The 15,453-nt window shown below is 25.2% G+C and overlaps 1 protein-coding gene across 1 annotated transcript; it reads left to right on the top strand.

Annotated features, from left to right (window-relative positions):
- The first annotated feature begins 4,102 nt into the window (after positions 1–4,102).
- Positions 4,103–14,246, top strand: LOC126660555 (serine carboxypeptidase-like 13). Its single transcript, XM_050354119.2, has 14 exons — positions 4,103–4,215; positions 4,504–4,649; positions 6,722–6,798; positions 7,511–7,633; positions 8,327–8,429; positions 8,635–8,672; positions 8,760–8,861; positions 9,341–9,427; positions 9,866–10,012; positions 11,351–11,422; positions 12,550–12,674; positions 13,106–13,219; positions 13,316–13,370; positions 14,147–14,246. The coding sequence occupies exons 1-14, from the start codon at positions 4,103–4,105 to the stop codon at positions 14,228–14,230; spliced, it is 1,386 nt and encodes a 461-aa protein (XP_050210076.1). The 3' UTR covers positions 14,231–14,246.
- Positions 14,247–15,453: the final 1,207 nt, after the last annotated feature.

The raw sequence follows: 15,453 nt of genomic DNA, 5'->3' as shown, positions 1-15,453 counted from the left end.
AAAGAAGAGTTGAATTGTTTTCAAATGCAATCATCATCGTCTTTAAAAATGTTCGTTGAATGCATGAGAGCCATTTAGATATTGCCTGTCAAAAACAAGAAAATTAGGTCCATATTTTTTGTCTTTATTTTCACTTACTCTCTCCGATTCATTTTAAAAATCTCATTTCATTTTTACATAAAATTAAAAAGACATTAAAAAGACATACTAATTAATGGATAGTTTTTTTATTTTATCTTTATTAATAATAATAGAATTTTTTATATGATTCATTTTAAGATTATTTAAAGAAGGGGAAAAAATTTCAACATAAGAATCTTTTAAAAATAAAAATAAAACTTCTAAAATAGGACATCTTAAAATAGAATATGAGACATTTAAAATGGGATGGAGGAAGTATTTATCACTAAATACTTTATTTGCTAGTTTTTCCAAACTTTAACGTCTTTTATTAAAATGATTGAAAAATAGATTAATGCTTTATAAAAATAAATTTAAATTTTGTTATTAATTTGTTATTATTAATTAGACTCTTTAATTAATTAATTAATTAATATATTTAAAACAGTTTACATAGATACTAAATTAAATTAATATATACTAATTTTCTAAATTTATAAGTCAATAATATTTGTTATAAAATTATATTTATTCTATATAAAATAAACATTACATTGAATATAATTCAAAATATAATACAGCACAAGTAGTATATACATAATTTTGTTCACTAGTTTGCTAAATTAATTGTTTCCGTAAATATTCAATAATGCATCATGAGATGCAATATTTATAATCACTTTTATCCTTATTTATCTAACCGATAGTAAAAATTAAATTTTTTAAGTGTATTCATTACATCTATCAAACCAGACACTTCCAAATTCATCATATTTATCATTATTGCATTAAAATTAGGGTTTTTTACACAAATCCCCTAAAAATGCTATGGTGTTATATTTTTACCTCACAATTTTTGTTTTGGCAATAATCTCTCAAAAATATATAAAACTTTCCACAAATCCCTCATAACCCAAACTAAATTAAAGAATAAAACAAATAGGACAAATCTGTCCCTTTTATTATGAAACACGTGATACAATCCTGAACCACATTTTTTACACCGCCTTTTTCTCTTCAAATTATTTGTTTTTCGCCACCATCGTCCCACATCATCATTCTCTCTATCAAATATTCTGTTATCCGCTCTTGTAAATTCTCGATTCCATCTCCTTCATTTCTTAATCTCCTGTTGCATCAAATTGCGTTCAGATAATGCTGATTTAAACTCGCCGGATTTAGCTTCAAATTTTAATTCTACTGTTGAATCAGTCCAAGGGACCAAGTCAGTGAGTCTATTTAGATTTCAAATTCTGATTCTCCTATTTTCAGTGATGCAAGTGATTCCAGTGCGGAAGTAGTAGAGAGTGAAAATACAAAAAGAGAGGATGATTAGCTCATGGAACAAGAATTAAACAGTAAATTACCTATTGCAGTGTTTATAATAGGATTCCTAGCACCGATTAAGAAATTATCTGATAAAATTTTAATTTAAGACTCTAATGGGTTGAGTTGGTTGCTTTTTTGGTGTCAAGAGAAGTGGTTAGATCGCCTTGATTGCTCATCCTAAAGATGCTGCCAAACAGGTTGCTTTCTTGACTAAGTTAATAAACATATAGGTTAGACTTTTGTTTTTCTGAAAAAATTTATCAATTTTTTTATAGGCTGTTATCAATTGCTATATAGAGTTTGTTTCATTTGCTCCATTTTTAAAAAAAGAAATTAAAATTATTTTTTAAAAATTAAATTAATATAATTAAGTTGATATAGGTTCACATCCGGTTCATATCAAGTTGATTTTTGGTTTTATAGACTGTCAAATATATTTCAGTTAAAAGAAATATTCAATTTATAATATTACACTAAATCTTAAAATTCTCTATATATAAAATGTATTTAAGATTATAAAGAGCAGTAAGATAAATTTTATTAGAAATTAAATTAAGATAGTTTAGTTGATATATAAGGTTCACATTCGGTTCACATCAGGTTGATTTTCGGTTTTATGGACTGTCAAATACATTTCACTTAAAAAAGATATTCAATTTGTATATTACACTAAATCGCAAAATCCTCTCTGTATAAAATGTCATTTAAGATTGTAAGAGGAGCAAGAAATTTTTTGTTAAAAATTAAATTAAGTTAGTTCAGTTGATATAGGTTCACATCCGGTTTACATCAGGTTGATTTTCAGTTTTATAAACTGTCAAATATATTTCACTTAAAAGATATATTCAATTTGTTTATTACACTAAATTTCAAAATTCTCTCTATATAAAATGTCATTTAAGATTGTAAAAAGCAGTAAGATAATTTTTATTAAAAATTGCATTAGGTAGTTCATTTGATATAGGTTCACATCCGGTTGATTTTTGGTTTTATGGACTGTCAAATACATTTCACTTAAAAGAGATATTCAATTTGTATATCACTAAATCTCAAAATTCTCTCAATATAAAATGTAAGTTAAGATTGTAAAGAGTAGTAAAACAAATTTTATTAAAAAAGGTAGTTCCGTTGATATAGGTTCACATCAAGTTCATATCAGGCTGATTTTTAGTTATTATTAGTTATTTTGTCACTCCACAAATTTATTTTTAATAAATTAATTTCAACATTTGTCATCAATTTATTAACAAATTATTTTAATTTATATTATTTTAATTAATATTTAATTTATATTAAATCCACATTTATTTTATATGAACATTAATTAGCCTCCACCTCTCTAGTGGAGTTTATAACACAACATCATATGAAAAAATTTGAAAAACTGATCAAGCCACATAAACCAACATTGAATTTTGAAGTTTCTCAAAATATATCATGCACCCAGACAAATATTAGGATAGGAAGAGACAAGAAAAAATTGAAAGAGGACAAAAATCTCAGTAATCAAACTCCACTATTTCTGAATAAGATCCTTTGCATATTGCCTTCTTCGAAATTGCATTTCCAGATCCACAAATTATCACAAAATAAAAGTTAAAACCACCATCGGTCGTTATAGTTCATGAATTTGTGAATCTAAAAAGAACAAATACAGATTATAAATCAGGTTTTTGAAATTCTATTGGTGTAGATAATTAATTCAATTACAGATAATCAAGGAATCTCTTCAAGTAAACATAAAAAACAAAGAAATTAACTGCAATTTCATTCTTCTACAAAAATTACCATTAAATTCACTCTATTCTCGTAATATTCCATCTTCTCCGGTAATTCTCCACTCCTCCGGCCACCAATCTCCTTCTCCTTCTCCACCTGCTTACTTTCTTCAATTTCAATAATTTTGGCATCTTCTTCAATATTAGCACGATCAATTGGTCAACAATTAAAAAAAATAACCACAACAATACTTTGAAATCAATGAACTGTCTAATGGAGATTCCGCTGTTTTATTTTCCCAGCCATGGATTACCACAAACCAGCCACTCTAACTGCTTGCTTTAAACTCTATCTGTAAGTGAGGCTATAAAAGTAATAAAACTGAATTGAGGTACGACATGAAAAAGAATTTTAAAAAATGAGTGATTTCTGCAAAAAATAAAAAGTTGGGTCATTAACATAAAGATTTGAGATTTTGGGTGATTTGGTGTAATTTTCTCTTAAAATTACGTTTAATGTTGGATTTCCATGCTATGCGTGATAATGCATTTAATTTTTATTATTGTATAACATTTTTTGCAAAAATGCGCCGCTCGTACAATAAATTCTAAATATGGAGTCTGTAGAACTCCATATATGTTCAGTCTAATTTCCTATAAACCTCTTATTTCATTGTAAAAATTTAAATCATAACAGTCATGAATAATGTGCATAATTATTAAATATCCTATTAAATTAGTAAACTTTCTCAAGTTATTATTACCATACATATAATCCAAAAATGTTTTACCATATAAATCACTAAAGACATATGCACACCCTAGTGTGCAATATAAAAGAAGCCACCAACACTTTTAATTGTTGTATCTTGTATTTCTCCATCACAATAAAAATACTAAATAGATTGAAATTTCCTAATAGTAAAATTGATAAGATGTTTGTTTATGTGCTTCTTTTGCTGAGTATTCCAAACATTTGTTTATCCCAATCAATTGTTAAAACTCTACCTGGATTTGATGGAGATCTTCCTTTCAGTCTTGAAACTGGGTATGTGCTTGTTTAAATTTTGCTAAATAGGTTAATTAGTATCCGGGCCGCCTTTTAAAAATGCTAGCCGTATGTATATATATATATATATATATCTTTTCGTCTTTTTCTAAAGAATAAAATTTAGTCGATTAATATGTCGTTTATTTCCTGTCTTTTATTATGTTATTCGGGTTTGTTTTATTAGTCAAATGTTAATTTTATTTTTTAGATTAATGATGGGTATATTAGTTTAATTTTTTTCTTTGAATTTGTCGCTGAATATGTATTTGGTATGTTTTAATTAAGATATGTAGGTGTTGGAGAAAATGAAGAGGTGCAAATGTTTTATACGTTTATGGAATCAGAAAGGAGTCCAGAAAATGATCCTCTTATATTATGGATTATTGGAGGACCTGGTTGCTCTGGTCTTTCTGCTTTTCTCTATCAAAATGGTAATTTTTCTCGGCTTAATTCCTTAAAAAACCCCACCTTGCGCTTTTTCTTCGTTTATACCCTGATCTTGTAAAAACACCATTTGTACCCAATTTTGGGTTTTTATGTTTCATCCCTACCCAAAAGTATTAAATTGTACTCTTTTCATTTGGAAAAGAGTTCAAAACATACTTTTTTCTATTTTAAAAAACACAAATAAATCCTTAAACTTAAAAAATTATCAAATACATCCAAATAATTAATTAATTTTTTAATTTTATAAAACAATACAAAAATAAAAAAAAAAATTTAATTTTTTTCGGATATTTTTTTAAAAAAAATTGAAAAAAAATTCGAAAATATTTTTGAAAAAAATTTAAAAAAATTATTATTATTTTTAATTTTTTTAAAAAAAAATGATATTTTTGTACTATTAATAAAATTCATATCTAATTAGTATATAAGTTAAAAATGAAGGATTGTTTTAAACTCTTTTTCAAATGAAAAGAGTACAATTTAATGCTTTTGGGTAGAGATGAAACATAAAAACTCAAAATTGGGTACAAATGGTGTTTTTACAAGGTCAGAGTATAAACGAAAAAAAAGTGCAAGGTGGGGGTTTTTTAAGGAATTAACCCATTTTTCTCCCGGCCTTCAATTGCAAACTATAATGAGCAAATTTCATGTAAAACAAATTAGGTCTAATTATTTTTTAAATTTATTTTTTTGTATTTTTTTTATCAAATACGATCGAATCTTTTAATTTTTATAATTATGTCCAATTTGAAAAAAAATTTCAATTGTAAATAAAATCTTAAGTTTCTTTTTTTAAATTAAAACTTTTACATCTTTTATCAATTACGACCAAATTTTAAAAAACATTAACTTCTAAAGTGTAAATATGAACGTTTCGTCGTAATTGATAAAAATTTGAAAGGTTTGCATTTAAAAATTAAAATTGATTTGGTTAGTTATAATTGCAAAGAAAAAAAAACCTTTCAAATTGGATGTAATTATAAAAATAAAAAGATTTGGTTATAATTAATAAAAAAATACAAATTAAAAAAATTTAAAAAAAAATTAAAAAATACAAAAATACGAATTAAAAAATACAAATTATAATTTATAAAAAATATAGATTTGGTCATAATTGATAAAAATAAATCTACCAAATTATGTGTTTTTTCAGTGTAAGTTTTTAGTGAATAGACTTTTTAACTCACTAGAGATTTATCTATAATTTTTATTGGATATTTTAAATTAAAAAATTTGAAAGTTTTTTTTTTTTGATGAATTAAAATTTTGAAAGTTTGAAATCTATACATACCGAAAGTTTAGAATTCATCAGATTTTTCTACCAAATTAAAGTGATTTACTCCCTCCGTCCCATTTTATTTGTCCACTTTTTAATTTCATACATATTAAGAAAATTTTAATTGCTAACAATTTTTCCCTTTGTACCTTTTTTGATTCTTGAATTAATTTAGAATTACTATATTAAAAAAGAAGTAGTCATTAATTTTTGCATTAAAAATGTAAGATAGTCAAACATAGGTATTTATAGTACACAATATTCTATAAATTATATCCATTTATATCAAGGGTAAAAGAGGAACATATGTGTATATAATACAAATGTGACAATCATTTTGGGACATACAAATATAAAATAGTGGACAAATAAAATGGGACGGAGGGAGTAGTTCACATGAAAAGAAGCCATAAATGGATATTTTCTCACATTAAAAGTGACCCAATCATATCCGAATGGCATCATTGCATGCAAGCCATTCGGATATTGCCTGTCAAAAAAATTAAACCCATTGGATTTTTGCCCTTTCATTTCATATTTTTGTCGCCAAATACCTTGTTTTGTCAACTATACTGTCTAATGTGACGAAAGTCTTTCCTGCTAAGAAGTTGTATTTTCAGAGAGAAATATTTTATTGACTTATTATGCCGTTGTGTTTTTAAAATAAAATGCATCTTATTAACAACATTTACTAAGTGTATAATATTTTGTAATTAAACTTTTACTGGACTTGATATTCTTCAATCTAATACAAGCTTACATTTGTTAAATATTTTGCAGGTCCCCTAAATTTTAACTACGGAAACATCAGTGACAACAAGCCGACATTGATGCTAAATCCATATTCATGGACCAAGGTGATTAGGCCCATACGCTTTACTTTTAAAATAATTTTTAGTTTGATTTTGAAGAAAATAGACTATCAAATTCAAATTGTAGACTTTGTGTAGACCTAGCATTTATTCTTTTTAATGAGATCTCGATAAATTTTTATAATTGTAAGTAATGGAAGAAAATAATTACGGAATCATAAAATAAATAAGTGTGCAGAAAGAGAAATAGAAGTAATGAAACAATATGAAAAATAACACGAAAATAGATAGAAGAACAATCAGAGATAATTGGCAGCTAAATAATTTAGGTTTACCATGTCAGCTTAATTCTACTTGTGCGAGGAATGCTCGGCCCTTAAAATTTCAGCTTAGCAAATCATTTCAGGGAGTTTGCAATATCATTCAATTAGGTCCTGCAAAATCGCATAAACATCATATTTTTTTTGCGATTAAGTAATGTCTCCCTAATATTAAATTGAGGAATAAGCAAAGAGTACAAAAGCAAATCCTTCGTGACAGAAACTTTTGTCACAATATTGAAGGATTTTGACCGTCTAAAAAAATAAGTGTCACATATATATTGTAAAATCTGTCATAAATTTATAATGAAAAATTTCGTCACAAAATATTTGACCACCATTTTGCCAAAACAGATATATAAATTAATATTATTATAGATAATAAAATAGATTTTTTTATCCATACAAAATAGATAACTTAAATAAAAATATTTCAGTTTGCAAATGTAATATATTTGGATTCGCCTGTGGGTACTGGATTTTCATATGCAACAACTTCTGAAGGGTATAAAACTGGTGATCGATCATCAGCAGCACAACTCTATGATTTTCTGAGAAAGGTTAGTAAAATACGTGCCGACATATTAATACAATTTTATTTTAGTTTAATGATCCAAAAAATGGCCTCCTTGCAAATAAAAAAACGTTGTAATTTTGATAATTTTAATCCCAAAAAAAATGAATTATGATTTTAGTCCAATTTATTAATTACTTAATTTGTTGTGTTTTCAATATTTTTAAAAATGAATCAAGAAAATGTATACATACATTTAAAATCTTATTTTATTTTTATATTTTAACACAAATCATGTATCAATTAAGTTTTTCTTTTTAAAAAAAATGAAACTGGTTGTTGTCGGTTTTTAAAATTGCGGTAATATTTATGAAATAAAATATTTATGTTATTATTGGATTAGTAGTACAGCGGTCAGTGTTTGAGATTCAAACTTGTAATATAACTTGAAATTATTATAAATACACATTAACAACGAATTTGGATTTAATTTGGCGGTCCAATCTCAATTGAAAACTTCAATTTTTAAAGTTATTAAAATGTGCATGTGAAGGCTTGATCTAATTGCTAAGTCCTTCATTCATGAGGTCGTGAATTTGAACTCCCGATTCTCCTCAGACATAATTTAACTTGAAATTTGATAAATATGCACTAATTTTTTTAATTTTTGCTAAGAACTAATTTAGAATAACTCTATCACTAAAAAAATATTAAAATGTAATGATGTTCCATATTGCAGTGGCTTATGACACACCCCAAATTTATATCAAATCCATTATATGTTGGCGGTGACTCTTACGCTGGCATAGTTGCTCCTATTGTTCTTCATGAGATTTCTAGTGGTAAGAACAGAAAAAAACTATTATCACAAAATACACAACTTTTAGCAAAATTTGCAATCTTAAAAAAATTTATAATATTAGATACAAACTTTTAAATTTTTATAATTTTATGTATGATATTTTCATTTTTTATAATTTCATATACAATGTTATGTTATTTTTTTTCGTTTTATTTGATGAAAGTGTTTCTTATTTTATATCTCAGGGAATACTAAACGGAATGAGTCTCAAATAAACCTTCAAGTAAATATTATCTTTTTTAATTACAAAAAGTTAAGTGTTACTTGGTTTTGTACTTGATAAATTTTACTTTTTCAAATTAAAAATCAGGGATTTATATTAGGCAATCCAGTCACTCATTTGGATTTTGAATTGAATTCAAGAATTACTTATGCTCATCAAAAAGCTATCATTCCAAAAAAGCTCTATAAGGTATCGATTACTCTAACATTATAAAATTTTACATATTTATAATTTTTATCAATTTTAATTAGATATTTTAATACTATTAATTAAACTAGTTGATTTAAATTACTTTAGTTATGTATATCCACTTATCTGAGTAATTTTTTTTTATTTTAGTTATGTGACAATCATTAAATGATTATAATTTTTATTTTTGTCTTCATTTTTATTAATACAATTAAGTGGGTGTGGTTATATTATTTGACAATTGTCACGTGGGTAAAATTAAACTTAATAGATTCAATTGGACGAATTTATTACAATTAATATAAAATTCTTCATATAAAGTTATAATTGATTAATTTAATTTTTTTATCCATACTAAAAATAAAATTTAATTTTTTTAATTATTAGCAAAAATATAATAAACAAATTTTTATCAGACTTGTCTTTTTCCCATATGAGTGCACTAACTTTAAATCATACAACACTTTTGTTATTCAAAGGAAACCAAGGAACATTGCAAGGGCAAGTATATGAATCCAGATCGAAGAAACACAATATGCATTAACAATCTTCAAGCTATCAATAAGGTAAGACTATCTTTTGTTCACTAACAGCTGATGAACAATCCTTATATTTTTAATAAGTTGACGGAAATTAATTAATAAACGTTAAAATTTGGGATAATGTCATAAAATTCATGAACTTTACACGTTTTCTCATTTTAATCATGCACTTTAAATTTTCTCATTTTCATGCACGAACTACCAATTTTTCTCAAATTCATGCACCGTGATGAGGTGTCACGGCTCCATTGGTGTAATTCGTTGAGGTGGAGGTCATTTTACACCAATGAATGAGTGCCATCTCAGCACCGTGTATGAATTTGGGAAAAGTGGTAGTTCATGTATGAAAATGAGAAAATTTAAATTTCGTGATTAAAATGAGAAAACGTGTAAAATTCGTTACTTTTTTTGACATTAACTTTTAAAATTTTAAAAAGAGTATAATTATAATGATAAATGCAGACGTTCGAAAAAATGTACATGTACAACGTAATGGAACCGAAGTGTGCATGGGATCTAAGTGCTTTGCTGGGAGAAAATAATCTACTTGAAATCATGCGAAAAATTGATGTCTACACAGCATCTCAAAATTCAGTTGAATGGTGTAGAGTAAGTCATCTTTCTATTCGTTTCTATAATTACTTGCATCTATATAAGGATGAGCAGAATTTTAATTAAATTGAAATTAACCGATCTATTTTGATTAATTTGATCAAAGGTTTTCAATTATTTATATATTACATTTTGTATAAATTTGTTAGAATATTTATTCTTTATATTTTTATCGATTTAGCCGAATTGACCAAATTAACTGATTAATTCAAGTTGTTCAATTTTATATTTGAGCAAATTACTTTAAGGTCTCTAATGTATATCATAATTAACAGTTTAATACCTCTTGTTTCAAAAAGGGTTAATGTCAAAAAAATCACGAACTTTACACGTTTTCTCATTTTAATCACGCAGTTTAAATTTTCTTATTTTCATGCACGAACTACCACTTTTTCTCAAATTCAGGCACGGTGTTAAGGTGGCACTCATTCATTGGTGTAATATGACCCCCACCTCAGCGAATTACACCAATAGAATCGTAACACCTAAGCACCATGCATGAATTTGAGAAAAAATAGTAGTTCATGCATGAAAATGGGAAAATTTAAACTGCATGATTAAAATGAAAAAACGTGTAAAAATCTATTTAATGGTACCTCAATTTTCAACTCCGTTAACTATTAAACCACTCCGTTAATTTCGATATTTATTTTCCAACAATTTGGTACCCCACCTTTAATTTCGTGAACGGTTTGGTCTCTCACTTTTAATTTTATTAAACGATTTGATACCTCACTTTTAAACGATTTGGTACCTCAGTTTTAGTTCCATTAAACGATTTACTCCCTCAAATTAACGGAAGAGTCTCTCAGTTAATGGAATTAAATCGAGGGACTATTAAGTAGATTTTTGAAACAAGAAGTATTAAATTGTTAATTATAGTATATCTCAGGAATCTCAACGTAATTTTATCTTTATATTTTTTAGATTTTAATTTAAAAAATTTAGCTAATTCGATTGGTAAAATTAAAAAATTAATGTAACTTAATTTAAATTAGATTGGTTGACTTTAACCAAAATATAACTGTTTGTCCACCTCTTCTATATCATACTCACCCCGTCCTAATAGAGTTTTTTATTTTTAGAAATTTTTTATTTCAAAATTCTTGTCCACTTCTAAAAAATAACAATTTTTAAACTCAATCTTCCTATACTATTTTTATTTAAAATTTCTAATTAAATAAATTGAAAATGAATTCTATATTAAATAAAAATATGAGAAAAAAATTATAAAATCTATAATAATAATTATATATTTTTATAACATGTGATAAAAATAAAATGAACAGTCTTCAATTTTATTTATTGTTCTAAGGACAATTATTGGTTTTGTAGGATTTTATGCTAGTGTATGTTCATTTTTGGGCTAATGATCAGAGTGTCCAGAATGCTCTTCATGTTCGAAAGGTATGCATACGGCCGATTACTGAAAAGTTATTCTACGCTTTAATTGCGTCATATCATTCGTATAATAAATAAATTGTGCGTTAACTATATAAAAAATTAAAAATTAAAAAATTATCTAAAATAAATATTCATTAGTTTATTGTAAATATAACATGACACAACCAATATATTAGATAAACTCTCCTAATTACTATATTACTAGAATAATAGTATATAGACATAAAATTAAGTTTAGTTTTCTTTAACCGTCTATAATTTTGAAGACCGTAAATAACACAAAATTTAATGATTTGTAGACATAAATTAAGCTTAGTTTTTTTTATGGTCTATGTTTTCATAATCAACAATTTTTACTGATTAGTTTCAATTGTAGGATAAGTAAAAATTGTAGCTATGTGATCATATTTTAAAAAAAATTACTCCAATTTGAACAAAAAATAAAAAAAAGACTAAAATTGACAAATTTAAAAGAGTGAACTATAACCAAAAATAAAATGTGAAGTAATTTTAGATGATTAAGACTAAATTTAAGGTGTACCATCGTAAATGGTATTGTGAATTGTAACTTTAACTCGAGTTTTCAATTTGTATAATTTTAAATACTAACTAAATATTTTTTTATATCAAACCATCAAACAAATATTCAATAAATATAAGGATGTGAACGTCAAAAGATGTCACTATCTCAGTATCTAGTTAATTTTATTATTTGAAATACTTCTCGGTGCTTTAATTTATAGAAAAATTAATAGTTTGTACTTTTAGTTGTCAAATTAAAAAAAATTGGGTTTAAGATAATAAATGACATTAAAATTCATGATTTATTTCGGCTTAATTGATTTAAAGATTACGATTTTTAGTACATTTTGTAATTTGAACACAAATTTTAAATTTTCGCAATGGTGAACAACTACTTGTAAATTGCCACAATTTGAAATTCCAAATAATTCAAAATTTGCTAATAAAGACGCCAAAATAATATAAATTATAATGTGTAAATCAATATTTTTTAACAAAAATTGATCCGTGTTTGGAATAGCGAAAAAATGATAGTCTGTGTATTAGTGTTGCTAAAATTAACCAATTGTACCAATTTTGCTAATATTTTTGATTTTTTAATGGTTTAGGGTACAATACAGGAGTGGATAAGATGCAATGCTAGCCTAGTTAAGTATCAATATGATGTTTTTCCATCTACTCTTGAATATCACAGAAACTTTACTAAGAGGGATTACCGTGCTTTGATTTTCAGGTATATCCGCTATCCGAAGTTATTTTTATGTCACTTTGATCCATCTTTTAAGAAGAATTCTGCAACTTTTTTGACTATAACATAATTTTTTAAAAAATTGGATAATCTAATATAAAATTGTTGATAAATAATTGATATTTATTAAGTTTTTTTATGAATTATATCTTGTTATAGACTATTTTCTGTAAAAAGAATTTAAAGGACTAAAAGATATCTTATTTTCATCAATTTGATGCTTCATCTTTTTTATTTACTTTTTTGGGACAATTGACACTTAAAAAAAAGTACCAAACTGACACAATTTTTTTATTGAGGTATGTTTTTCAATTTTATTATATTTTGGGTAATATTAATTTATTTTACCTCGTATTAATGTCTTCATGCAATTAACTAGTTTAAGCAACCTTTAAATTATTGTTCTACTCCTATAGTGGTGATAATGACTTGGCTATTCCACATTTGGGCACACATCAATGGATAAAGTCTCTAAAATTGAAAATGACAAGAGATTGGAAACCATGGTTCGTTGGTGATCAAATTGCAGGGTTAGTATGTCTATATAGTTTCTAAATATTAATTATGAACCTAAATAGAAGTTCTTTTATTAGTTTTAAGATTTACAATTGCACTAAATTATGCAGCAATGTAATCACATATTCAAAGAAGAAATACAATTTGACATATGCCACTATAAAGGTAAGTTTAATTATGAATTTATTGTTGTTAGATTGTCTAACAGTTTGTTTAGGTTGACGGTCGCGAGAAATTTAAGATTATTTCATATTACAAAACTGATAATTCGTATTTAAAATTGCCAAAATTAAAAATTTCTACTGAAAATTTCAAAGACGCTAAATTTTGTGATTTTTTTTAAATTAAATCTTAATAGTAATTTACTTTCTTTTAAAAATGCGTACATTTCATACGTACGTTTCCTCTTTTCCAATAATTTGCAAACACAAAATCGCTTTTTTAAATTCTTATTCATCGGATTATTTCTGTTCACAATTAATTTATATATTTTATTTATCAATTCACAAGTATAATCCAATTGCTAAATTTACTATAATTCTAAAATGTTACCAGTTTGATCTCTTCTTTTTATTATTATCAAATATGTCCAAACTTTGTTTGTATATGACATGGTGCAATGTTATATATATAAAGTACGATAAGTTTTATAAATTCGGACTTATAATATTGTGTTATGTCAGTATTGGACGAGTTAGAGACAGATTTGCTAAAAACTAAAAACAAATATAGGTATATCTTGATAAAATTTAACATCATAACATGTTCATAAAATTTAACATCATAATATGGTATAGATAAATAAATTTTGCCTAAATTATATTCCAACTAAAATGTCCTAATACCATGAAATTTAATATTATTATATAATATAGATAAATTTTGCCTAATTTATATTCCATTTAAATATTGCCCTAATATTTATTTATTTTCTTTTACAGGGAGGGGGTCATTCAGCTACAGAAATAAGGCCAAAGGAGTGTTTTGCAATGGTAGATAGGTGGTTAGCTTTTAATTCACTTTAAAAATGTTGTTCTATTGCTTGAAGTTGTTAGGTAATATTTTTAGAAAAATAATGAACAATACTTATTGCTATTTTTCAAGTGTATTCTCTATTAGTTTATGAAAATAATATAATAATATAAATTAAAATATAATTATATATACTAACAAATTTTAAAATAAAGATAATTTACCAAAAATATTATAATTTAAAACGCAATAATTATTTTCTTAATTTTTATATTAGTATAAACTAGAAGGAGTAACACACAATGAGTCACGTGCAAAACACATAAAATTACATAAAGGGGTATTGGCAAGATAAATTTTAACGTTTTTCTTTTTTTCTATAATGTATATGAACTAAATCCTAATCTTTCCTATTTTTATATTTTGTAGTCCAAATTACTTTTTGGCCATTTTTTGCATGTGGCAACCATACAATTGGCATATTAAATCCTAACGTTTTAAAATTTTGCAAATAAAGTTCTAACGTTTCAAATTTTTGCACTTTGTAGCCTAAAAAGATGACAATATGGTAGGAATGTGAGATGAGGCTATAAAATACAAAAATTAGAAAGGTTAACATTTGTTTCGAAACGTTTTAAACGTTAGTCTTAAATCACGTAAAAAGGTAAAACGTTAGAATTTGTTTTGCCAATACATACTTCCTCTGTACCGTTTAAAGGGACGAAAAACTTTGACATAAAGATTAAAAAAACATTAATAACTACAAATATTTCTATTAATAATAATTTATAATTTAGGCTTAATCCTCAAAAATACCATATTTTTCTAATTTTTTCTGTTTATAGTCACATCTTTTCAAATCTTTAATTTTAGCATATTTTAACTTTATTTTTAATTATAATCAATTGTCCAAATTGAAGCAGAATATAAAATAATATGAACAATATAGTTAAAAAAAATCACTCTAATTTAGAAAAATGGTTAAAATTGAAAGTGAAAATTTAAAAATGAACTAAAATTGAAGTTTAAAAAATATGGCCATAAATAAAAAAACAAAAAAAAAACAAGATATTTTTGAGTGATTAATCTTACAATTTATATAGAGTGTAGTAATAATTAATTAGAAGGTGAAAGAAGAAAATTTATACTCCCTCCGTTCTTTTTTAGTTGTCCATTTAGCAAATTTTATTTGTCTATAAATAGTTGTTCATTTAGAAATCTCATGTGATATTAGCTACTTATCTTCCAAGTTTACCCATACCTAATAAATGACTCT

The sequence above is a fragment of the Mercurialis annua genome, linkage group LG8, assembly GCF_937616625.2.
Source record: "Mercurialis annua linkage group LG8, ddMerAnnu1.2, whole genome shotgun sequence".
NCBI classification, from domain to species: Eukaryota; Viridiplantae; Streptophyta; class Magnoliopsida; order Malpighiales; family Euphorbiaceae; genus Mercurialis; species Mercurialis annua.
The sequence above is the reverse complement of the archived record's forward strand: the minus strand, read 5'-3'. Positions and strand labels throughout refer to the sequence as shown.

Coding starts and splice junctions, on each gene's coding strand:
- LOC126660555 (XM_050354119.2), top strand. CDS start 4,103: ATGTTTGTTTATGTGCTTCTTTTGCTGAGTATTCCAAACATTTGTTTA. Junction 4,216..4,503: donor CCTTTCAGTCTTGAAACTGG/GTATGTGCTTGT, acceptor GTTTTAATTAAG/ATATGTAGGTGTTGGAGAAA. Junction 8,862..9,340: donor TTCCAAAAAAGCTCTATAAG/GTATCGATTACT, acceptor TGTTATTCAAAG/GAAACCAAGGAACATTGCAA.